Source organism: Porites lutea, chromosome 13, assembly GCF_958299795.1.
Source record: "Porites lutea chromosome 13, jaPorLute2.1, whole genome shotgun sequence".
In the NCBI taxonomy this organism is placed as follows: Eukaryota; Metazoa; Cnidaria; class Anthozoa; order Scleractinia; family Poritidae; genus Porites; species Porites lutea.
In genome coordinates, this window is record NC_133213.1 from 7,948,325 (window position 1) to 7,974,104 (window position 25,780).

The 25,780-nt window shown below is 39.3% G+C and overlaps 1 protein-coding gene across 1 annotated transcript in view; it reads right to left on the bottom strand.

The window, feature by feature from the left end:
• The window catches only part of LOC140923147 (uncharacterized), a 97,450-nt gene extending 78,730 nt beyond the window's left edge, over nt 1–18,720 (bottom strand). Inside the window, exons 1-5 of the mRNA XM_073373221.1 lie at nt 18,313–18,720; nt 8,635–9,297; nt 6,607–7,100; nt 5,147–5,390; nt 730–3,678 (exon numbers count right to left, since the gene is read on the bottom strand). Coding sequence (XP_073229322.1) covers nt 730–3,678; nt 5,147–5,390; nt 6,607–7,100; nt 8,635–9,238 — 4,291 coding nt within the window. The 5' untranslated portion in view covers nt 9,239–9,297; nt 18,313–18,720. The remainder of the gene's footprint in view (nt 1–729; nt 3,679–5,146; nt 5,391–6,606; nt 7,101–8,634; nt 9,298–18,312) is intronic.
• Nucleotides 18,721–25,780: the final 7,060 nt, after the last annotated feature.

Sequence of the window (25,780 nt, forward strand, 5' to 3'; positions counted from 1 at the left end):
GTTGGTACATCTCAGTATGTATATGTTGCAGTTATTTTTTTAATTTCAGTCAATTTTTATTTTTCCTTTGTTTTAAATTCATTAGCATACATTACCATACCCAAAACAATGGAAAAATAAAAATCAACTGAGATAAAAAATTATCTACAAGATATATAATAAATATATATAGGGTCAGAGGGCCGAAACAGTGTTGTCTGCAGTTAGATATTGCTCTTTCGCATATAAAGCTTTGCTTTCATTTTGAAATGGAGCACTCTTAGGATGAGTTAGGGCCATAGCATTGCGCATGCTCACTAGTTTACTAGTTAGAGCACTCTGACATGGCTTAGATGATAACACAATTGTGGTATCATTTGGAGTGGCTTTTTAGCTTCATAACCTCCATCCTGGCATCAGCACTGCACTGATGAATCCCAGAAGGCCGAAACAGTACTGTCTGCTGTAGTACAAATTAAACACTCATGTTCATTGAGGTTGGCATTTCAGAGATATATATATCTTATAATTTATGAAATTGAAACTCGTTATATACCACTAGGAGTGAATTCACCCCAAGGAGATCTCAGATCTTGACCTTGACATCAAGGCCTCCGGGTCTGAGATTTCGGTGTTATGGCCTCACTATCGGTTAATAAGTGGCACTTAATATATATTGAGTGGAGGGGAAGCTTAGTTTGTGTTAAAATGCTTTTTAACATTTACCCCATTAATTTTAATGAGGCTTACCTTTAATGAGATATACCATTAAATGCACCGTGTAACTACGATGGTCAGGGTAATACAGGGAGTAACTTTCGAGAAGAACTGTGCTAGTGTTTGACCTCCACACTGGACGGCTTGGCCATGTTAACGAATGGATATCCCATACAGTTTCTGATGTCTTGTTCTTGCCGCTGTAAACGTGGAATAACACGTAATAGGGTAGGTTTTGGTAGATGAGTTGCATTCCGATGTAGTATTTCTGTGGAACTGTGATAATGGTCTCGCAGCCTTTGCTATAATCAATTTTTACGCTTAAGTAGTATACTGGGCTGGCACTGTCTAGAAAGATATGTCTATCGGTGCACAGTTGTAAATACCTTTTTACTTTGGCTTCGGCCATATTCAACACGTGAATGTTAAGGGGCTTCCAATTAAAATCAGACAAAAATCCACGACCCTTCGTGTTCATAACATCAGTGTTCATGATCTTGACCAGTGGGGACTCTAAGCGTATTCCATCCGATTCGGTGTTTAATATGGTGACATTGTGCAAGTCGTAAGAGGTTTTAAAGGGATTTGGGTACATTATTTGGACGCCGATAAAGGCGGAATTATCTACAACAACGCCGCTTATGTTGTGACTAAGATCAATCCTTAAGGCGATGCCAGGAATCCTTAAGTCATTTCTGTAATCGAAGCCTGCGTAGCTAATATCGAGGTTGGTGATGACGCTTTTCTTTGAGGCGATTGCTAGGTGAACTCCAGTCCAGTAGGGAGTTTTGCAAGCAATATATGCCACATAATCGGAGCAATGAGGTCGAGAAATCCAGTTTTCCCGACCACAGTTTGCAACATTGTCATTTTCGTTTGTATCACATCGGAAATTATGCAGAAAGACAGTTTCTTTGCCACTCGGATAGCGTTTTGAGTATTCATCTTCCTCGTATCCCAATTGTCTACATACAATGCTATATTCGTGCCGGTACCACCTCAGGCATATCGGCATCCACGTATTATTAAACCATATTTCAAGTCTTCCTTTCCATGGACCTGGACCATCCGCCAGCCTTACTGCCTTTTCAGAGGGTTTCTTTGGGATAAACCTTACCCTATTCGTGCTGGTACCTTTGATAATGATCTCTCCATAAATTAGAAACACTGCCTTCAAGTCAAATTCCAAAGTGACATTCTCTTCGATTGTTAGAGTGCCATCGGAAAAAACTGTGACATCGCCAGTCACTTGATAAGCACCACTGTTTCTAGGTATCGTAATTGACTCGTTCAATATGCCACCCACTTTCGTTCCCTGTAGAAAGCACAATGCCCTTGTAGTATTATGGATAATGACACTACTGGAATTGTGATAGATTAAAAATGGATAGTATTGAATTCGGGCCAGCTCGACTCGATCTTCGTAGTCAAAAATCCTTTCCTTTACTTTGCATTCATCGTTTGAGCCCCACCAGTTTTCTATAGCTTGATACATTATCTTGTGTTCAATATATAGGGTTGCTATCTCATGGGGAAACATAGGATTATCAAATGCATTGCGCTTCACTGTTACGTTCCCTTTATTAATAGCTAGGACAGTCTGGGTCTTGACACGGGCATAGTTTGTTGAAAACTTGCGGACATTCTGGTTTTCAAAAAAGCTGTTTTGTGAGATGATCATTTGGTGTTTCGATGTCATGGATTTGAAATTGACGAAGACAATATATTCTCCTTTATTCTTGGTAAAAATGTTTCCTTGAACATTCACTAGCACTGGAAAGAGTGGAGAGGCACTACAGTACTTTGTGTACTCCAGGCTTAAGGCATATCCCGTATTTTCCTTCATTGTGTTATTTTGTACAGTTGCTTCCACCTCGGATTGTTCGGGACCGTAAAAGAGCAGGCCGTATTTTTTATTTCCCATTACTTTATTTCTTGCAAACGAAAGTTTAAGGTACCTGTTGCGATGAGGGTTACTGCAACTTCCAGAGAAAAATTCACATCCCCCCTGAGTGTTGTTGGCAATTGTAGAGTCCACCACAATAACCCGGTAGTTCACGAGGCCTGTATAACGGCGAAGCCTAAAAAGTACACCGTATCGGTTATTTGAAAGCGTACACTTTTGAATGAGTACAGCGTAAAGCCGAACATACCCACCGTCGAAAAATACTAAACCATCTAGTGTGTTATCATTGACAAGACAGCCACTTACGTTAACCTTTCCTGCTTGTTTTTCTAAGTAAAATCCGTTACGGCTGTTTGAAACTGAAGTCCAAGATATTAATGATACGTTAAAATTTCCGCCAGACACATAGATGCCACTCTTAGCATTCCGAGACGTAGAAATGTTTCGAAAGGTACCTTTATGACACGAAACACCAGCAATTGATAGTCCATGCCAACCGTTCTCATCAAACTTAGAGGAAGTTATTATTAAATTGGCAAGACTTAACCGTTCGAAAAAAGCTCCGTTTGATCCCGTGTTCCCAACTATGTTTAGGTTTGATAATTGAACATTGCAATCTTCCTTGAAGTCCACCAGATAAAGTCCGTAATTACGATGATTACCGGCATTCCCTTTAAATTGACCGTCAGATATATTAATGGTAGAGTGAAGCTGGTTTGTGATGCGTATCCCACTATGATCGTTGTTATCAAAGTTGCTGTCTGATACTGATAGCAATATGCTTCCAACGCCAATTGACATACCCGATTGGTGGTTTTTAGAGGAGTTTACTTTTTCAAGTGCAATCAATCCTGAAATAGTTTCCACGTATATACCATGTTTATTGTTTCCCCGGAATAAAGACGATAGGACATTTACTCTGCCTCGTGCCTCTATTATGTGAAGTCCATAGTGGTTATTCTGCGTCACCATGGTGTTGGAAATTTTGGAGTGGCCGATCATTTTCTTAATTAAAATTCCGTCGTTGGAGTTTTTCACAAAGCTGCTCCCTGATATTAACAATGATACAGGTAGAGCTAAAATGGAAATAGAAGATTCTTTAACACAAAGAACGTATCAAAACAATATTTAGTTTTGCCGTGTTATAGTTGTGTATCACAGATAACGCCGTCAAAACGCAGTAGCCGAAACGCGGTAGGGACAAAAAGGGGCTTACGATCTCTAAGCGAGTTGACCACTAGTAAATTTAAAGTTGTTTCCGTCTTTTTAGGTCATCAACGGGGCAAAATAAAATCTATTAGTGTCTACAAAAAGTAGGATCAAACCCGAATTATTTTATAATTGGTTCAAAAAAGTACTGCGCACCATATACACTGCCAGAACGAGATGTGTTATTCTCTCAGTCAAGTTATGCCTAAATGTTGGAAATAATGAGTCCTTTACCCTGTGTAATTTTGGTGGCTGTAAAGTTATAGAGATGGGCTTCCCCAACCACTCCTGGTCGCAGAGAGCAAAAAAATACAAAAAAAAAAGGTTTAACTGGCTAAATGAGGGCTCAGAGATCAAGATGGCTGCTTCGAAATTCGAAGTGGCTGATTGTTTTCCTTTTTAAAAATTAAAACTGTTTTTTCACTCCTTATTTGAGAAGACTAGAACCTCTATTCATTTAAAGCTGCCAGTACAAAGGAATCACATTGTCTTTAGATTTTTAAGACCCTGAGCGTTTGTCCGGTCAGGGTTAGAGTTCATGACCTTCCGCTCAGAAAACCGACGCTTCATATTGAGCTAACGGAGCAAGTGGTGTCAGGTGACTGCGAATTCTTTCATTTTACAATTCACTAATCTAAAAATAAACTTTCGCTAAAGTAAAATTCTTAGCTCTAAAAACTAAATGTGAGTGTTTACAGCTTTTTGGCGTCCCTACCCTTCAACAACATGAAGCTTGTGAAGCATTGCAGACCATATAATATAATCAACAACACCGAAAAAGCTAAGAAAAATAAATCAAAAAAGGTGAAACGAAGATTTTTTTCCTTTGTACGTCCAGAGGCACCCAGTGGATATGCTCCTCAAAATATCTGTTCTTCAGGTAAATTTTAATTTGCTGGCTGGGAGATTTGGAACGAGTAATATGTAAAGTGTTACTGGGAAATAGACAATTCATGGTCTCTGAGGGAATTTGATTTTATGTAAGGGATGAAGTTTGCCCTATGACCACACCCAGACTGGGCAGTAATGTCTGGACATACGCCTGCTGGAAAACTTTCCAGTAAGTAAGATTGCAGCCGGTTGTAGGTCTTGTAGATGACCCTTGCTGGCTTGGAACTCTTCCATCAGTCTTGCTGGGAAAGGGGAACAGATAAATTCATCCCAGCAATCTCCCAAAATGCTTAAATGGCATCACAAAGCTTTATTTATGCTTTCTTCTTGTTGTTAGGTCTTTTTCTCAAAATTTCCCGTTGGATGCCCCTGTAAGTCAGTCCAGTAAGATTACGTACCGCTATTACATCTTCACCCCCGTAGTTAACAGATACAAAACCCTACCATAATCATCCATGATAATGATCTCCAAGGAAGCAGGATTGTCAACACTCCCTTTAGATGAGTAATGCAGTTCCAAAACAGACGAGGAGCCAGTTTTTATCGTTTTACCATTGTAATCACTGGTGATCCTGCTGAGTAGGTCTTTACTCCAGGTACTTCCGTCGGTAACATTGAGTTCGAAAGCACTTCCCGCAATTACACGAAAATGTATGCAGAGGGCTTTGCCAGCTGTTGCTCGAAAGGTCTATAACGACAGAAAAAAAACGCTTGAATAGAATCTGTTAAGGATTTATCTTTTGAAAAAATTTGGTAAATTATAAAATTCGATGATACAAACATCTGACTGCCCTTCGCACCACATGTTGTGTCAACTTGTTAAAACGGTGTCCCAACATCGCATCGACATTCATCTACATTTTTTTATATACTAGTTCGTTCTCCCTCTTTTTCAACTTTACTCAACTTGTGTCGGCGAAGCATAGTTTGTATTTTTTTTCTCTGTTACCTATTAGCGCAGTAGTTAGAGCTAGTGTGATTGTGTTGTGTCCCAGGGCAAAGCACATTACCCCCCACAGTGCCTTACTTCAACCAGGTGAATAAATTGACACCGGCGAATTTTATGTGACGGCAGCCCTGCTATGGACTGGTGTTCCTTAAAAAAGGTGATAAAAATGTTACTAGTCGCCTCATGCTACAGACACCAGGTTAAGCTCAGGCCTAATGAGCCACTTGGCTTGAATGCAGATTTTAGGCCCTCTCCTCTTAAGAGCGAATTTTTCTGGAGACCGCGTGAAATCGAAAAATCGCGGCACATGATGGAAAAAAATGATAAACTTTGAGGAAATCACGCGTTCATGTGTCAACAAACGAAAGTAATCAAGTTACGCTATGGAGAAGGCAATTTGAAACGAAAATAGGCAGAAAAACAATTTTTGACTGCTGGCTCTACAAGGTAAGTCTACTGTACTGTCTTTTAGATCTAAAATAGTGCTAAAAGCTTAGATTTGTGTGAAATTTTGGCTTTGATAACAAAGAGCGTAAATTGATGATTACTTTCGTTTGTTGACAATTTTAGGCGTGATTTCCTCAAAGTTTAGCGGACTTTTTCTTAGCAGTGAATAAAAGCCCAAAATGTTTTATGGCGGTGGCCACTCGTTACAGTTTTTGAGAAATTTCTGGAAAAGAAAAAAATATTTCAACAAAAAGAATTACAACACATATATTGACTCACCATAAGCTATCTCTGAAGAAACATGAGGATAGGCATTTTTTCCATCATGTGCTACCTCTCACTCGGTCCCCGCAGAAAGTGGCTCTTAATTAGGTACCTTCGTGGAATGTTGTTATTGTTTGACCCGAGAAGCTTCTAGCTTCCAACAATTGTCAACATTCTCATTCTCATTCCACCTGAGTAACATCACGGTTTCCATAGAAACGTATCCCTTATATCCTACTCTTACCTTGCTGCAGTTATTTGGTAAAGTATCACCAGATGCGTTTAAAACCAAGGGGAATGAGACGGTTTCTGGATCGACGCGACATAGATCCACAGCATCTGTTGGTATCCACTCGTACACAAATCCGTTCCCATAACTTGTATTTTGAACAGTTACATTTTGGACCACAACGGGTGCTCCTCTGCTTGTGACACTTATACCCACAGACTCACATCTCAAAAACTTTGAATCCACTACTTTCAGCGGGTGACTCAATTCTTTTGCCAAAATTCCAGTTATACCGTCTCTAACAGTGACATTTAACAAAACCGGAGCCTCGTTTAGTGCCTTAACGCCATCGAAGGCGTTGATTATGTCGACGTTTTCCAGGAATGAACTTCTTTGCTTTTGTTCTCTTGTGGAGTTTGACATTGAAAAATAAATGCCTTTCCAATAAACCCTCTCTTTTAGGTAAGGTATTAACGTGTCACACTCAATTACAATGTCTTTGTAACGATCTAGAGAGGAGAAAAAAATCGCAGTCAAGTCCATCACGTTGTCTAGTATCCGTTTTGTCTTGATGCAATTTCTGATCTGTACATTGGATGGGTCACTCTAGACAAAAGCAAACTGTCAATTTTGCTATTTCCTAGAGATTGGAAGATGAGCCAGGGTATTGGTTGTAAATGTTAATGAAATTTCTCGCAAAAGTTAGCAAAGTTGTGAGAGGGAAATTGTCTAGTACTCTACTTAACTAGCTGCATTCCATTTTTAAATACAGGAGCGACATAGAATTGCTATGTCCATCTGCCACAAACACTCAGTAAATCTGGATTAATTAAAAATAAACTCAGGTGGCTGGTATATTTTATCATACCAGTTTAAATCTTTAATCCTTGAAAAGACACCTTTAACTTCATGTATTGTGTATTCTTCAGGGTATTTCTAGATGTTGCTTAGACCACGGCTGGTTAGGTCTAGTGTTGAGGGTCGAAATTGTTGAGTGTCCTTTGAATATTTTTGTATTAGGTCATTTGGTGATTTCACCATCCGCAACAAAAACAAACTTAGAGAGAATTAGGGGGGCCCATGGACACCAACGAGTGAAAATGCACACTGGCGCACGTGCAAGAAAACAAACGTAAATATCTATCTATGGATCTCCCCATATAAAAACCTTTTTTGAAAACGGGTGCATATATCTTATCCAGTTTTTGAAATCCAACCAAACGAAATTTGCAGTCATTTCAATGAAAAGGAGTCAAAAGGCACGTTTCTTAAGCCTGGAAAGTTCCAAAACCCAGGGGTGTAATCCGGACTTCAAGTGACAGGGATGATCGAATGGGGGCACTGGATCAAAACCCAAAAAAACCCTTAGAGCTTCAAACAAAAAAACAAAACAAAAAAATCCCTGGACCAGAATTTAACCCCCCAAAGAAACCATGCCAAATTTCGGAGCCATAAAAAATTTCCTGGAAGCAGAAACAGTCGCAAAACAAGTTTGGTTTTATACTTTATTTCCGGAACAACCCAAAAAACTCCTTCGATCATCCCTGTCACTTCAAATCCACAGTAACGCCTCCCCAACCACCCACCCAGCCACCACTCCCCTCCCCCTTCCCCTATCCGGGCTCCAAAATCTCAGAAACGAAGGGAAAGGGCGAGGAGAAATGATATAAACGTGATCAAATTAACTAAATGAGAGATTATATGGACTTGCAGGTTACCCCACCAAGGATACGCCACAATAGCTTATTCATATGCGTACATGTAAATGTCCGACCATTTCTCTCGATGCGCCAAACCCAGCTTAGATATCAGAATGAAAATCTGGTAAGTATCCTGAATGAGACATCACGTGACCCGGGCCCTTTTTGACTATAATCATATGGCTATATCTAGTCGTCCCTGAACTGCCGCTTAGGAGCGTAATATACTCGTCTCTTGGTAATATATAATATATACGGCAATACACTCTTTTCCGTTTTCTTCTGCAGATCAAATATCGATGCGTCGCGAGCCTTTTGTCCCCTCTATATCTTAATAACTTACTACAATGATTTCCAGCTCCACGGTGTCTACATTGGAAAAGGCTCTGCTCATTCCCATTACAGTTTACATTTCTTATCCACACGGGGCCACTGCTAGCAGCCTGCAAATAGTATCTCTTGGCTCTCAAGAAGCCAAGTTGCCTGCATGCCACCTGAGTATTTTTGAAATTCCAACTACTGCCGTAGTATTCATAGCAAACTCCTCCCCACTGTCCATTCCACTCCAGCTCCAAACGTCCCTTTTTGTACGATGAACCATCCACCAGCCTTATTCCAGGGTTGTATAATTTAGTGCTATTACAGAACTTGGTTTCGTTACAAGAAATTGCTCGGAAAGTGATTCTTTGAGACCTTGTCCCCTTGGCGAGTAATGTTCCTTGAACGTGAACTCCGATATTTGGAACTACCAGAAATTCGGTACCGGCCTCTATGAAAACAGAGGCATTCTGAGAAATAACCAAGTCACTTGTAACCAGGTATGGTCCGTCTGCATAGGTCAAGGTCTGGTTCTTACTGATACTGCCGTTGATTTCGTGGAAGTTCGCCTTGCCGCAGTTTACGAGCGTGAGGCAGACAAACACGAAAGCAGCCAACGAAACTTGCATACTGACTTATCTGTGCTGTTCACATCCCAGTAGATAAGAGAGTTGCTGTTTGAACAGACCTATGAACAATGAAATAATAATAACAACAATGAAAACAACAACAATAATAGTAATGATAATAACAATGGACTGATTTTGAGCTTCGCTTAAAATGCTTTATTTGACGTAGACCTATGGTTATTAGTCGGCCATATCATATTTCAGTTTGCAATTAACGTAGGGCTATATTAATACCGCCTAACACGTGTCAGAGGCCATTCATTTAAAGTTTGAATAAACTATTGAAGAAAAAGGTTAATAGAGCTTGTATTGTAATTTTATTAGACCCTCCCTACCCACCCACTTTCGAGTCGAAGGGTTTGTCGAGTGAAAGTGTAGGTAGTCACATATTTTACCGGCTAGTGATTTTACTGAATAGACCTCTCAGTGTGCCAAGCAAAGGAGCGTGGTTGTTCTTTGTGTTTTAATGAGGCCATAGTGGCAAGGAGAATTTTAATGATAATGATAATGATAATGATGATGCTAATAATACCAATGATAATAATAATAATGCTAACTATTAAAATCCTATTTACAATTAATTCACGTAAAAAAAACTATTCCGTCAAAACACTATTTACAATTCCTTTCGTTTAAAAAAAACACTTAGTTTTGATCAGAAAAAATTCATTTAATTAAAAAATATTCGAATTAAAAACATTTCATTTCAATTAAAATAATTATTATTACAATTAATAATAATAATAATTTTAATAGACGTTTTTTTCAGGTCACAATCTAGTCTTCAGTCATTCAGTAATAGTTTCCTAATAGACTTCTAGAGGTCAACAATTTCCTAGTCACCTGAAAATCGAATCGACTTGCGAAGTGTTATAAGATCTTTCAATGAAGCTAAAATCAACTAGTAAAGACAATTCTAACATGTTCGTGTCCCAGGCAAGTCAAAAACACAACGCACGCGGTTCCCCGTTTCCGGGGTACGCATGTAAGTCAGTCAGGGGCTTCTAAGGGGGCTCCCTACAGGTTTCAATGTTACAACATCTCCCTCCTAACACGATTCAGTGAGTCTTTGTTCTGGCGAAGCAGTTCCATTTCAAAGTACTTCGAACAGAAGTCACTAACTAACAGGTACGTTTGGCCACCATATTCAAACAGGTCAGTCCAAACTACTTGCCAAGGTAATCCTGGAATGTCATGAGGATGTAATGATTCTCTTTGTTGTCAGTTGCGGAACACATTACACACGGCACAGGAACTGACTTTGTCTTTGATTTGGGCAGTCATGGAAGGCCAGAAAACATAATCCCCTGCCTTCAGTTCAAAGGCATTGACTCCCTCAGAGAAGATGTATGCAAATATTGAAAGAGGGCTGTTAGCGATTGTATGGGGAGCGCAAAAGTTTCACACATATGTGTACGGGCGCAGAGGTATTGTTGAGACAGAACAAAAACCGCTGGAGTCAATCTTTCGGAAACCACTGAATTAGGCCCCTCCCAGGCTACAGAGGATGTTGCCGAAAGTCACTAAGTATGACCTTGTGGTGCGTTATGTACGTGTTATGTCCCCGGAAAACAGCGGGTCATTTCAGACTGTTTTAGCAGAGCACCTCTCAGTGAAACTGAACCATTCAGTGAACCCGAAGATGTGATTGGAGTTAACCTTGTTAGGGAACTTGGATTAGAAAGCAGCACCCTGAAGAGATTCAAGGACAGCTCAGGTGCTGATGAGACATCAAGAGTGGTTATGGAGTACGTTTTGAAAGGATGGCCCTCTAAGAAAGAAAAAGTTGATGAACCTGCCCGGGAATATTGGAATTTCAGAAAAGAGCTGAGTGTTGAGGATGGCAAGTGTTTTAAATCAGACAGAACTGTAGTGCCAAGACCATTGAGAGATAAAGTGTTAGATAAAATTCATGGAGCTCACATGGGAGAGAGCAAAAGCCTTTCCTTTGCACCAAGGCCTGTGCTACTGGCATCAACACTTATCACCGTTTCTTTGCTGTTATCAAAGTATGCTAACACCGGTGCACTAGTGATGACAGACTTCAGCTTATTAAAAGCCTCTTGATGTGGTTTCTCCCACACGAATGCTACATCTTTCTGGGTAAGCTGTGAAATCTGCTCTTGTAGATTGGCTTTGTGTTCAATGAACTTGTCAAGGTAATTGACAGTTCCTAGTATTCGAAGTACACCTTCTTTGTCAGAAGGAGGAGGAATCTCCCTGAGCGCGCGGATTTTATCAGAGTCAGGTTTCAATCCTTCGGCCGAGAACACATGTTCGACATAGCTCACTTCAGGAACTCCCACTTTCTTTGAATTGAACTTCAATCCTACTTCTCTGCTTCTATCCAGTACTCTTCTCAATTTCTGATCAGCATCGGTTTGATCTTTACCATGTATCAGGAAATCATAAACTATAATCTCCACAGGAACTCCTTCAAAGAGTTTGTCCATCTCTATTTGGTAGATTACAGGGGCAGAAGAGATGCTAAAAGGGAGCCTTGTAAATCGATATCGACCCTAGGGGGTATTAAATGTTAAGAGCTTTGAGCTTTCATCATTCACTGGGAGCTGCCAGTATCCACTGCAAGCATCAAGGGACATGAAACTCTTTGCACCCGATAATCGGTTGGCAACCTCCTCTACAGTAACCATTGGATAGTGTGGTCTCTTAAGAGCTTTGTTTAGGTGCTTTGGGTCAATACAAATTCGAACATCATTCTTCGAGAGTGGAGTAATCTTTTCTTTCACTTTTCGTTTGTCAATCACTAGCATAGATGAAACCCAAGGAGTACGTTCCATCTCTGTGAGCTTCTCTCGTGGTGGTTCAAGAAGTGCAATTGGAATTTTTCTGGGAGGATGTGCCACTAGAGGAACTGAAGGATCAACTTCCAAATGTACTTTGTTAGGTAGCTTGCCAGATTTATCACTAAAACAATCTTTATAATCCTGCAACGTAGGATTGGTTTGGAAGAAACTTGGCATTTCTTGCTCTGGTTGTTTTGACTCTGGAGTAGTTATCAGTTCAAGGTTCATAAACTCAAGCACTTCCAAGTCTAAACAAGTATCACAACCCAGCAATGGTATAAAATTTCCATCAACAACAAGATACAAGCTGGGTCTAGCAGACTCAGTGACGCTATAACATTAGCTTTTTTATTTTTTTTTTCAAAGCTCGCTTCGTCTTTAACCGAACAAAAAGGAAATGTAAATGTAAAATAAACTGATCTCGTTGATAACTGTTGATGTAAACAAGATGACAAAAGGACCTTTGCCACACATATTTAATCTACTGGGAAAGTTTTCAAAGCCGGAATCCAATCATTTCAGAAGTGCTCCTTTACCAAGACCTCAATTAAAGAACTCATTTCTTTCTCATTTCTTTCGTTTCTTGCCCTACGGTGATAAATTACACTCAGAATTACTTAAAAGATAACGAAAGAAACTGTCAACAACCATTTAAAGACACGCAGTGAAAACATTTAGAAAAATTTGGGAGTTTGTGTAAGCATTCTATCAGACATACGCAATGGTATCCCCGCACAGTGGTGTAGGTTGCGCATGTTGTTTTCACCGAGACCATTAGAAAATCTATCGAAATTACTGCTGCAGATCGTTATATTAAGTCTTATGGGACTCATTTTTAGTATAGCATGACAACACTGAAACCTGACCTTCGCATTATGTTGCTTGAGTGAGAAAAAAAAATGGTACAGAGAATTTTCAAAAAATTGTTTTCAATGAGTTCTGCGACTTACCAGAACTTACCCAAAAATCCTTAATCTTAAAGACGCGAGTTATTATTTCTATTAAACGGCGAACTGCAATTGCGTGTAACGTATTTTGCAAAGGTAACTTGAGCTCTCACTGTCTGAATAAATGGCGTCATTGCGGTTAATTGGACATACATCATACATGTTTGATCAGTTAGGGAGTGAGCAGGGGGTAAGCGAAACCAACCCAGTGTAGCAATTTAACTGGGTTAGGCTAAGTACTGTACCAATTTTGTTGGTAACACATAAAGAAATGTACAGTATATATCGGTTGTCTTTACACTAGGCTGTTAAGTAAGACTTAGGAGCTGAAATTCGTGTGTGACGGCCTAAGTAAAATCTCAAGTAACTTTACTTTCCATCTCATTAAAGTCGGAACGTTGAAACTATTTAAGAAAGTTTCAAGTGACTTGAAAACCGTCCTTATGACCGACTTAGCTTACTTGCTGTTTCTTGAGCTTTGAGAAAGGCGAAACATGTCAATCAATCTTAGTTATATCTCGTTGGAAAATAGCTTTAAGTTAACCTGGGGTGCGTTCGATTGGAAAATCTGGATTTAGATTTTAAAATCCGGATTTCGGATCTGCAATCGAACGCGAAATCCAAAAGCGGATTTCAACGCTGAGATATCTGTTTTTGGATTTTCATTTTTACCGTTCGATTGGGAAAGCCGCAAAAGGATTTGAAAAACTGTCCTTAAGAACAGCGGTCTTGCAAGCGCACGCATAATTAGCAAAAAGAAGACCGCTGTACACAAGAACAATTTTGCAAATCCTTTTTCGGATTTCCCAATCGAACGGTAAAAAGTAAATCCATGAAATCCGGATTTGGATTTCTTAATTGGAACTCACCCTGAGGACGGATTTCTCGGAGGTGAAATCCCTTATCGGATTTCGCGTTCGATTGCAATTCCGAAATCCGGATTTCCCAATCGAACGCAACCCTGAAGTAAAAAATAATCGGTTGTCCGTAAAGGTTTATTTTACTTGAAGTGATTAAAATTTACTTGTCTTGAAACATTTCTTAGCTTACTTAGGCTCTAGTGTAAAGACTACCACTGTTTCCTAAGAGGTCCGCTAAGATGATTGACTGCAGCGATAAACGCAAACCGCAGTTGGCTTCTGCCCGTCAAATTCAGAATTCGAGTGTTTTTGAAAAGCGCAGTAACCAATATGTAGACTCTAACTTGGGCTTACTTTCTTCTTAATGTTGCTTCACAGAATGTCACTTATTAACGAGCCTTAACAAAAGGTTATAGTTTCATGTCTTCCGATCGAAAGTCAAAACGGCTCTTGTTCCAACACTGTTACTTTGCGCAGTTTCACGTGATGGAAAGTCAAAACGTGTGTTATCAGCAGATTCAAGTGATAGAAAGGTACAAACGTGAATGAAACGCGCGTGATCAGATTGCGTTTTATGCATTGCATTTATTCTTAGTGGCAACCTGGATGTTATGTTTGCGGGCTTCTCTTGTCTCCTGCAGTTAATACACAAATCCATTTTTCACTTACTGGGATTTTCTAGGTATTCGTCTTTCGTGCTAATAATTCTTCATTAAATTTGGTTACTGTCACTCTTTGGTCTTTTCAGTTATTCAAGTTATCCATAAAATTCAAAGACAGCGATTAAAATTTCGAAATTTCATAATAGGCTGGTCGTACTGATGTTAGTAAATACTTCGTTTTCTTGACTGCATTTCGTCCAATGTTAATGCTACATACCCGGGGGGGGGGGGTACTCTCTTATAGAAGCCATATAGGTTTGTGCCGCCCCATAGGGTAGGGTTTTTTCGCCGTTTTGGTCTGAAAACGGGTATGGTTATCGAGGAAACTACGGAGTATATGAACGCATTTAACGTTTCAATTCCAAATGAGTAAGAAAGAAAGAGAAATATGCGAATTCGAAATACATTTGAATAATTTTTTTGTTTACGCTCTAACCTAAGTAATGATAACATAATTTCTGCCTAAAGGCAAGGTCTGAAAACGTGTATGGATTTTAAAGGTCTAGTCTGAAAACGGGTGTGGAAAATTACATTTCTTGGCCTGAAATCGGGTCAGGATTTGAAGAACCGGGCGGTACAGCCCCACCAAGAATTCCCAGGAGTATCCCCCCGGGAGGTACATAGTTTGCACTACAACGCCGTAAATTAGTTTCAGACGAAATAAAGGTCAGACACTATAGTATTATGCTAATTATCAGGTCTGGCTCAGCCATTCTTGTGTTTCTCAGCTCTTTCAACGACGTTAACACGAGCTCCCATCCTGAAAAGACTCAGTTTATGAAAGCTCGGGAACCGTTTTTCTGTCTTCCGTCGTCCCACCGTATTTAGATGTGGGGCCTTTTGATTTACCCTTTATGATGTCGCTACAGGTAGGGGGGACATCTTTGCCTTGTGCAGTGTTTATATTAAGTGCGACCATGTTTTCCTGAATGCAGTATTAGCATTATATCGTTCTGTCAGAGGTAGACAAGTCGTTTCGCCAGAAACTATTGTAAGAGAAATTCTCCTCGTAAACAGTTACGGATAAAAGTAACACATAAGGTTTTTAGAGACAGTTGTGACCTCTGTGTTGAAGAGGTAAAATATTCCAGCGATACGGTTTCTCCGAAATGTCAAAGTGACATTACTCAATGAATAGATAGCCAGTTGCCACTTCCGAGAATTTTTGGAAGGGGGACAGAGAGTTGAATCTAGCTAGCTCAGTACTCGATAACGCTAGGGTAATACCTTTTCTTTTCCAAGTCACTTGGACTCTAAATGAAACACTGAATGTTAAATGGCAATTTTGACACAATACAACCTGATTTCAAGAGGAAATGATAAATGTTGTAATACTACTACATGAGAAATTTCTGCAATTTGATTGGCTTAGAGCAGTGGTATTTTAGCTTAATTTGAAATACCTACATGTGAAAATTACACACCTTTCGTGGGTAGTAGTATAAACAAATAATAGCATGATTTGTACGTGATGTTTGGCATGAATACCACCACTGATATTTCAAAATTGTCTCAAATTTCACTCGCCTAACGGCTCGTGAAATTACGTATAACAATTTCGAAATTTCTCTTGGTATTTATGCAAAATATCGCTACAAATCATGCTATTACCTATTTAACTTTACACGACCTTTGCAGATAAGTACAAGGCGGTATAATCACATACACACATAGAAGATTCCAAGAAATTTTACCCGTAACTGAGGATAATGTCCCTAATGTTAAGCGGTTTCTTCTTACAATGCTTAGATGAACGCCGCTTGTTTGATGCAAAGTGTTTGTTTAAACCCGGAGTACTCACCGTAACTATTCCTCAGTCGCTTTATACACCAAATATCACTGCATACCGCTGCAGAACTGGAAGATAACCCAATTAAATTATCCGTACAAGCTTTGCGAAGAGTGCGTCCCTAAATTACAACTGCCACTGTTTAATCATGCACTTGCGGTGGCGTCTTTGCGGTTGATTTACAGGTATTTTATTTCAAGAAAGGTTGTCGGATAAAGTGCACGCGACAACCCCGGAAGGCATTTTGGGTGGTTTTGAGTTCACTGCTTTTCAAAGAAATTTGAAAGAATGGCAGGAGAGGCCATGGACGTATGTTCGCGAGTGCTAAAGGAAAGAAACAATAGTTGGTTCGACAGCTACAGTGTCAGGAACAGTGTATTGAGCATATCCCATATTACCTTTCTGGATTGTCGCGGCACATTTTTTCCGACAACCTTTCTCGAAATAGCTGAAGAGGTACATTTACGATCAGAAGGGGTTGGGGGTGGGGGTGAGGGTGAAGTTGTCTCTGTATAGAAATTTGACTGACTCAAACTGTCATTTTTAGTGACAGCTGAGTTATGAATACACTACCGTTTATCGTTTATTTCCATTTTTTCCATTTCTATGTGAGCAATGTAGGTTTTCAGGACAAGATCGTTTAAGCACTGCACTTTGGTTTATTTCAGGGGCAGAAATTTCTATACGGCTCGACAAAGACTTAAAATTTGTAGATGATGACTCACTCATCTGGGATTTTCTCTATTTTTTACATGAACTTCGTTGCGATTTCTGGAATTTGGGTTTTCCACAGTTCACTCCCCAGGACTGGCTGTTATTCTCAAGAAACGACCCCTAAAATGTTCGGTTTCGAATTGTATGGTAACGGAAAAAAGTAGCAGAAAATCTCACGTTTTCGTACACCTTTATACAGCATGTAAGATGTTTGGGAATATGATCAAAAAGCCCCCATAGAATATATTATTCGAAATGGCTGAAGTTACTCGGTAGGATAACCAAACATATCACTTTAAAATTCCATGACGCTGCTCAAAATGCATTTGTCGAGTTTTACCAGTTCTGAAAATAGCTTGGAACAAGAGTTTAGAGCATTTGAGAGAAAGCCGTGGCTTGAGAATAGCATATGTACGAGTATACACACACTTTTATTTTACTTGTGTGAAGTCCATAAGTTCAATTGACTTTCTAGGGTCCCGCGACCTACGAATGATTCTTCAATTTTATTCAGTATTGCTAGATTTGCCGCGCTTGGTAAGGCTAGAATAATATACTTTGTTTTTAGTTACCCTCGTCTTTAAACGAACCAAAGATTATCAATCCAGACGTACTGTGCATACTGGTGTACAAGATGCTACTATGTGTTCGCGTAAATACCAGCTTAGCGATGGCGAGTGATGAATATATATTCCACTAGCATAGAAATGTCTTCCAAGAACCCAAATTTTCGTTTTACGTAGTAAGACCATATGTGTTTCGAACAAAACGCCAACACAGCGGTTATAATCAACTTTAAGAAATTCAGTTGACTTCTAAGTAGTTCTACCAAGAACACACTCGATTTATTATGTTACTGCTGAGACGTTCAGTCTCCCGCATAAACATTTCCGTAAAGCATAGATTCTTCAATTAAGCTAGGCGGATTTCAGCGGTAAGCTTCAGAAAGGTACAACTTAAAGCCATAACTGTTCATAATCGTTTATTCGATCTGTTTTCGCTGGAGTCGATCAACAACCGACTTCACGTTTCTAATAAGAATCTTTTTACATATACTAACGCGCTTCCGTCCAGTCGGCAAAAATTCCTGCAAACTCAAATACGACCAGCGTCACCGCCCTGATAGAATGATGCCTATTTTGTTTTTTCGCTCGAGTACCAAAAACTAGTATGCATACCCTTTAATGTTTTTAGTTTGCCACATTTGAGCTTATTAGGCTGCCCATGTTTTTCGCTTAATTCGTAAAAAGTTAAAATAAGTCAAGGATTTTGTTTGAACAAGTAAATGTACTTACCGTAGCAAATCGTGCTCTTAACAGGGGCCAAAAACTCCTCTACAACAAATACGCAAATTGTAACAATTCCTTTCACTGCAGAACTCTAGCAATACCATAGGACCAAATAATCTCCACGAGGCATTTTGCGTTGGTCTCCTACACAGACGTTTTTTGTGTCGTCACGCAATGCTCCTTGCCACAAGCGGCGACTGAGAACCGAACCACATTCATTTCCTTATATTTAGCCAATCCGATGTCTGCTTCCGTGATGTGCGCAAAGTTCACGGTACGATGGTGACTCCTCCAATTATAGCCTTTCTTATATGGGTGTCCCACGTGGGACTGACAAAGCAAATCAAAACAACAATCCCCATTAGGAAGCTTTAGATCGAGGACACGAACGATCTGCGACACGGCCGGAATTAATTTTTCACGTTCCCTCTTCACCTAATTCCCCTTTGCCGTTCCTTCTCTTAGTAACATCTTCTCCCGGAAATCTAAACTGACATTTTTCAATAATAGCGTCATCCGATTAACGGTATTAACTAAGAATTTCCGGGCCTCTGCAGTTCCGCAGGTTAGTCGGAAGAACAGTTGGGTTCAGCAGGCTCAGTAACGCTAAATTGACTCATAGGCGTACGGGCAATTTTTTGCCGGGGGGGGGGGGGTTAACCATTTGCCCGAAAAATTCTTGCAACTTGCCCAAATTTTTGCGAAACAGTCGAAAAGAAACGAGGGCCATACGATGCAACAATATAGGCCCTACTGGCATATGAAGGTGGCTCGATACAGTTTTTCAGGGTCATACCTCCCAACTACGACTCCATAAACCCAAACATTTGGAAAAATTGCCACCACAGTTGTATTAAATTAAGAAAATTTGTCATGATCGGGGTAGAAGTGACATCAGAGATGTCATAGCAACAAAATGAAGCCATTACCTATTTTCCTTACAGCAACATTTCTCACTGGGAACTGTTCTTACAAAATCGTTCACGGGAGCTTTTTCCCCTAATAGTCGCTTCGATGATCGTGAAGTTAAAACGGAATCTGTAAGAGCGTTCTCGATATTTTGGGATGAAGTTTTTATCGTTAAAATACGGTAAAGAAAAGGAAAACCTTGATGTTTGGGAGTTATCTGTAGAAAACGAAGCGCTTTTGACATGCAATTTCACCTCTTAGTAGCTTCAATCTTTTTAAAAACGTGTGTGAAAGATCATGGAGATAGGACCGGCCGATTGCTAGAAAGAAGGATTTAATTAGTATGTATCAAAGCACTCTTGTTAACGGTTTTGTTAGCCTTTTAGTCTACTTTCAACAGATAAGTGAATAATTTTTAAACCGCTCCATAGATTTTTTTTTTTCCAAAAAATTGTAATTCAAACGAGAATTAGTCAGCCACTTATTCGTTTTTAGGCCCATTGCTGATGATGCTATCTGCCATACACTGTTCTACGAGCGGAGATGATTCTCGAAAGTTATGCGGAAGTTTATTCTGATCAATTCACGACTGGAAATAGCCCATTTCATACAGCTAGTGCAGTAAACTCATCACGTGCTAGGCAACCACTGTGTCGCGTAAACAATGGTAAATGTAACTGGATTACGACATCAGGTTAAAATAAAAAAATATATATTTATCTTAATAAGTAGTTTCTTAGAAATCGATTTTGAGATAAATATTAGCGATAAAAAATCACGACGTTTCGACCTCTCCGAGGTCATTTTCAAGTGTATAAAAGTTCTCTAAATTAGCATAAATAAGTTAAAAACAAGTTATAATAGATAAAAATGTGGTGAACGCTAAAATGTGATAAAATATGTAAAAATGTAAAAAAGTGCTAAAAATATTTATAAAGTCAAAAAACAATGGAAATAAAACAATGTTAACAAGAACTACTCTAAACAAATAATTTGGCGCAAACAAAACAAAACAAAGAAATCTCTCAACACGATAATAAACAACGTTTCGAAGCGTTTACCCTAGCGGCGTTATGAACCGATGGTATGCAATCACCTCCTCGGTTAAAACTTGCTGTAATTGCCCCTGTAGATGAAGATATTTTAGTTCGCAGTTCCCATTTTCATTTACTTTATTTCTTTATTTTTATAATATCACTCCTTATTATGTTCATCTAGGTTTATTAAAATTTCGTGATATTGTTAAAATTTACAATTGTTTGTTTTTATATGATTATGTCTCTGATAATAAGCCGTGTAATTTTCCATTATTTCTTGTATCTGAGCAACATAATTATTTCAATTATTTTACACGAAGTGCATCTGCTCAGCAATTTACACATTCCCCACTCAAGAATTAATATTCGAAAGTACTGCCCCGGCCTACCGTCATTGGAAAATACTATTGGAACGATCTCCCCCTTTCTATTCGCAATAAGTCATCGAAAATCCTGTTCAAAAAGGCACTTAAAAATATTATCTTGTTCAATATTGACTTGTGTGCGTGTGTGTGTGCGTGCGTGCGTGTTTGTGTTTTAATGAATAAGAAAGCTATATAAGATTAAAGGCAATCTTGTTCAAGGGCCACAATTAGTTTTCTATACTGTGCCCTACTCCATTCTAATTTTCTGTTTTTTATTATGTACACGTAGTTTAATCAACCTTGTACTAACTGATATTGTACAACTAATGTTTTTTCTATAGGATGGAGTAATAATAAAATACAAATACAAATAAAATACAAGTTTCACGTTGTAGTCGTGCAAAACAACGGCAAACAAATGTACAAAAAAGTGTGCTGCACGTGCAAAGTTCCTTTTTTGCTAATTAGACCTAATGTTGTTTTTTCACCGTTCTCGTTTCCTTCGCAGCTTAGCATTACACGATTATATATTTTGTTTAGCAAACTATACTGAAATATTATCGAGAGCTTCGATTTTATCCCTGGATAAATCTATATATTATAATATTCATTATTATCAAGAATATTATAACGAAACCCTTGTTTTTTCTAAAATCCTTAGGCCCGGTTCAGACGCCGTTCCACTCACGTGCAAAACCTAACTGATGGATTGAGTACGGTAAAAGAGCGGCGTCTCAATCAATTTAGTTCGGCAGTTTTAGTTTGGTGCGGCAATTGCGTCAAGTTCGAAAGAGTCTAACGTTGCACGACACACGGTGCGTGGTCTTAATCAGATGTTGCGCCAGTGTCGATCCAAAGTCGAACTTATCCAGTAGGTTCGGCACATTTAGCAACATCGATATATGGGATGAGAAAAAAAAGTAGAAACTTGAAATTCAGTAAATCGACAGAAGAGGAGGCTTTTACATGTCTGTAAAGAGGGGGTGCACTCGTCTCTTGCTCTACTTCAACACCAATAAATCACATAGTTTTTTTTTGCAGAATACCAGTTGTATTAGAAAACCGCAAGTCATCTCAGGGGGGGGGGTGCGCACCCCCTGCACCCTCCCCCTAGATCCGCCCCTGGTAAAACTGTTCGCTTTTTTCTTAAATGGCAACTCCTCACCGCCTCATCTCACCCCTCCCCAAATTTTACCGAGTGGAGCTTGGGGAGAAGGGGAAACCAAGATGGCGCCTTATGATAATGGCGCCCTTGTCCAACCAACTTCAAATGAAAGCACGGATTCTGTCAGAACGGAGCTTAGTCTTTCAGTTCAGTGACTGATTGTTTTCTGTATCATTTAAATGTGATAAAAAGAAGGTACTTTATTTGTAACAAGAAGGCTTAAGTCCTTAGTGACAAAGCACTGATGTTTCACACGTTCATGGAGAGTTTTGATCAAAGTACAGGTAAGATATGACGGTTTAAGCATAAAGTGCAATTTTAGAGCTAAGGAAACTACGTAGTAGTAGCTTAGATAAGAATGTTAACTTGGCTACTGTCAGAATGGCTTGGATGAAGAGGGGTCAGCCAGGGAGGGGTGGACAAACAAAATGTTTTTTGTTATAATTTAAATTTTTTAAGGTCACGTGCCCAATTACATGTACAGAGATTGGAACCCCTTTTGCCCCCTTTTGAAGGAAAACAGGGAGTATTTTTTAGCGCCAAAGGCACCTACTCACACAAGTTCCTAAGGTGCAAGCCTCTAGCGAGGTCTGGGGGTATGGTACCCCATGAAACCATGAAATTTTGCAAATTTAGTTTCTCTTATGTGGCAGTTCCTGCATTTCCAGATCATTTTTGTGGTATTCTATAAGGTCTTTATTATTATCACAGATATCTTTGGGCTTTTCTTTGCTGTTGTGTAGATATAATTGGCTATCTGTAATAACCCCAAAGACTATTTAACAATTAGTTCATGTGTGAGCATCCATAATTATGTCGAGATATTGAGCATGCGGGAAGTTTGGGGAGCACGAAAGAGGTGTGAGAGTTGCACGAGGCACAGCCGAGTGCAACTCTAGCCTCTTGAATGCTCTCCAAACTTCCCAAGTGCTCAATATCTCGACATACGCACAGCTGCAGCATGAACTAATTGTTTTGTAACATTATCAAAGCGATCAATGCATCAGTTAGCTTAAAATTTTATCATTGTAGGGCATGCTCAAAGGAGTACGCATCAATGTTTACGTGATTATATTTCTTTTCCTCACAGTTAAGTTTATGTTTTTATCCTGAAACTGAGAGAAAGTGTTCTCTAAAATGGTTGTAAAATCCATATTTAGGTGCCGGAAAACTATTAATTCACCAAAAAATTGTAATTGAGAGAAAACAACTTTGCAAAGAATAATCTCACGCCATAGCCTGCACAGCTCGCAGAGATGACAACAACAACAACATCAACACTCACCGCTTTTCCTTACTATCGGTTAACAAATTCAAACGTTTCCTCTTAAATCCCTATAAAACACATGGTAAATGCTTTATCGTGTACTGCTGAGTTATGGATGCACTCAGGAGACTCAGGATTGCTAAGCTCACAACAACTTGAGGAATTATGAATAATTTATTGATGTCATCGGGGTCCTCAATAGGAATATGAAGCACGCTCACACTATTGAATTTGATTAGGGGAATTTTCTAGCTACATTGGTTGTGTATGTTATAATTCTCATAGGAGCCTGAGAAAATAAATTTCAAATATCACAAGAATAATATTGTGAAAACACAGGTAAAATTCTGCAAATTTTATGTGTAAGATGTCATTTTGTGAAATTTGACATTTATTTTCTCAGGCTCTCATGAGAAATTTTCTTTGATGTCATTACAGGTAACTAATTACATCTATAAGCCCTTGAAAAATGTTTCAAAAAATGTGACATTGTTTAAATTATTCTGGTACAAGGTTTTGTCCACTGAAAATTAAAATTACTCAATTTCCTGATGGATTCTGTGACCACAATGTGTAGCTCCAGAAAATATCCATACTCCCCCCACAGAAGGCACTGGGAATTCCCTGGGGGTGGGGGGCTCTCAAAGGTCCAAAAAGGTTAAGTAAATGTATGAAGCTTGACTGGAATTTCCAGAGAGGTGGGGGGTCTAAGGAAAAATCCCTTCTGTGGTGGAGGTGTGGATCATTTTTGGAACCACATGTTTTTTTTGTTCCCTTCTAATGGCTCTCCTTCCTCTCTCCTTCCTTTATTTTCAGACGACGATCGAATAGTATCCCATGATGCACCTCGATTCATGTTATATTATCACTGCGTACGTGACACATCATGATCAGTAATCTTCAGCACGCGCGAAGGGAACGTCGATCGCAGTGCTCGATGTGGATGGTTTCCAAACATGTTTCGGTTCAGCAGCTTCTGCTTTTGAGATTATCGAGTTGGCTTATATTCACTGTGCTTTAAAGGAGAATTTCAGCGTTGCGTTAACTGAGAAGGGTTTTACATGTATTTCACTGATCTGTCGAGAACTACTTGTGCCGCGCTCGGTCGCACTGTAAACACAAATTATAAGACTCGCAATTGATAAGCTTCGCTAGGTTCACTAGGAGAACCCAGGCCAGAGGAGAACCAAAACTATGACTGATCTATAAAGTGGTTCCAACAAAACATCCGCTACGCTGTGAAGCTAATTACCAAAGGAGAATTTATTACAGCATCGCGCTCAAAGGAGCTGAAGTTTACAATGGCAGTTACAAATAAAATTTAACCTATCGATGCGACAAACAATTCTCTGAAGCACAGTCTACCCGGTACTGACTCAAGCAATCTTCAAGGAAATTTCCTGGCCAGAATACTGATCTGTTCTTTTGAATAAATAAAGTTTCTGCATGATGTTTCTTTTTCAAATTCTGAGCAGGCTTAAGTTTACGTTGTGCCGGCTTGCATGCTGCGTGGTACCTTTCTTTGGGTTCTTTCCACACTGAAACACACCGTTATACACCGCTCCTTCTTCGAATTAAAATATTTATAGTCAAATTCCTTTTAACAATAACCGCTTTGAAAATACAAAGTGATTGCTTCGGCATAAAGCGCTCTCAAAAGCGTTCAACAGATTGTAGCCTTCATCAGGCTTTACACATATATCATGACACATGGCGTTGAAATGTGATAAAAGATTCGAAATTTCAGCCATCTTTGGTCGACAAAAAAGTCTTCAAAATGTGGGTACTTCTGGGTACTTCTTGGCCTGTACAATATTCAGGACTTCATTTTGCTGGCGTGAGGTCCACATTTGTAAGATTTCAACATATATTCCAAAAAATCTTGAATATTCATGACCTGGTTGTGGGTCACTGAACACTTTGTGATGGGAAGACTAATTGAAACCGTGAAAATAAATGTTTCTAAGTGGAAACTTCGCTCTTAAGCCATTGCAAATCGGAGAAATCATGTCAAATAACGAAATAATGTAATTTTTTTACTTTTACTGGAAATCGAGTGAGAAAAAAGCCGACGAGAAAACGACCTTATGTCAAGATGGAATCTGCTATGACTGCGATGTTGCGTGATGCTTCCGGAAAAATGCATCATGGGATACTATTCGATCCTCCTCTGCTTTATTTTCTAGTTTTTCTGGGCACAGACCTGCCAAATAGAAATGAAAACGGGGGTAGAGACTCTAAGGTCTCAGGTGAGGTGCCCCCCCCTTTGTACCCATTCCTTAGTTGGAAAATTATGATAAACACCATGCCCTGGTTGTCAAACATTGGATAGCACTAACATCACCCACTGGAGAAACTTTTATCCAGTGGGTAGGTGTTAGGGAAACCAATTACGCTATCCAGTGGATAGAAAGTTATTCAGTGGATAGCACTATCCACCTTTTCAACAACTGGGATCAGGGCTGGTCACTACTGGAGGCTGAGGTATCTAGTCTGTCAGTGAATTGCTTTTTTTTTTTGCCCAACAAGAGTCAGATTGTTTGGAGTGCTTGTTACTACCTGGGGCATACAGTTTTTATCTTCATCTGAGAAGACTAGAACGTCTAACCATTTGCGGATGTTAGAAAAAAACGAAAGTTTCCTCAGTTTCTTCTAAGGCCCAGTTATTAGAACAGATTTTAGACAATGTTTGACAAAACCTTGCTACATTCAAGTCTGACTTTTAAATTTC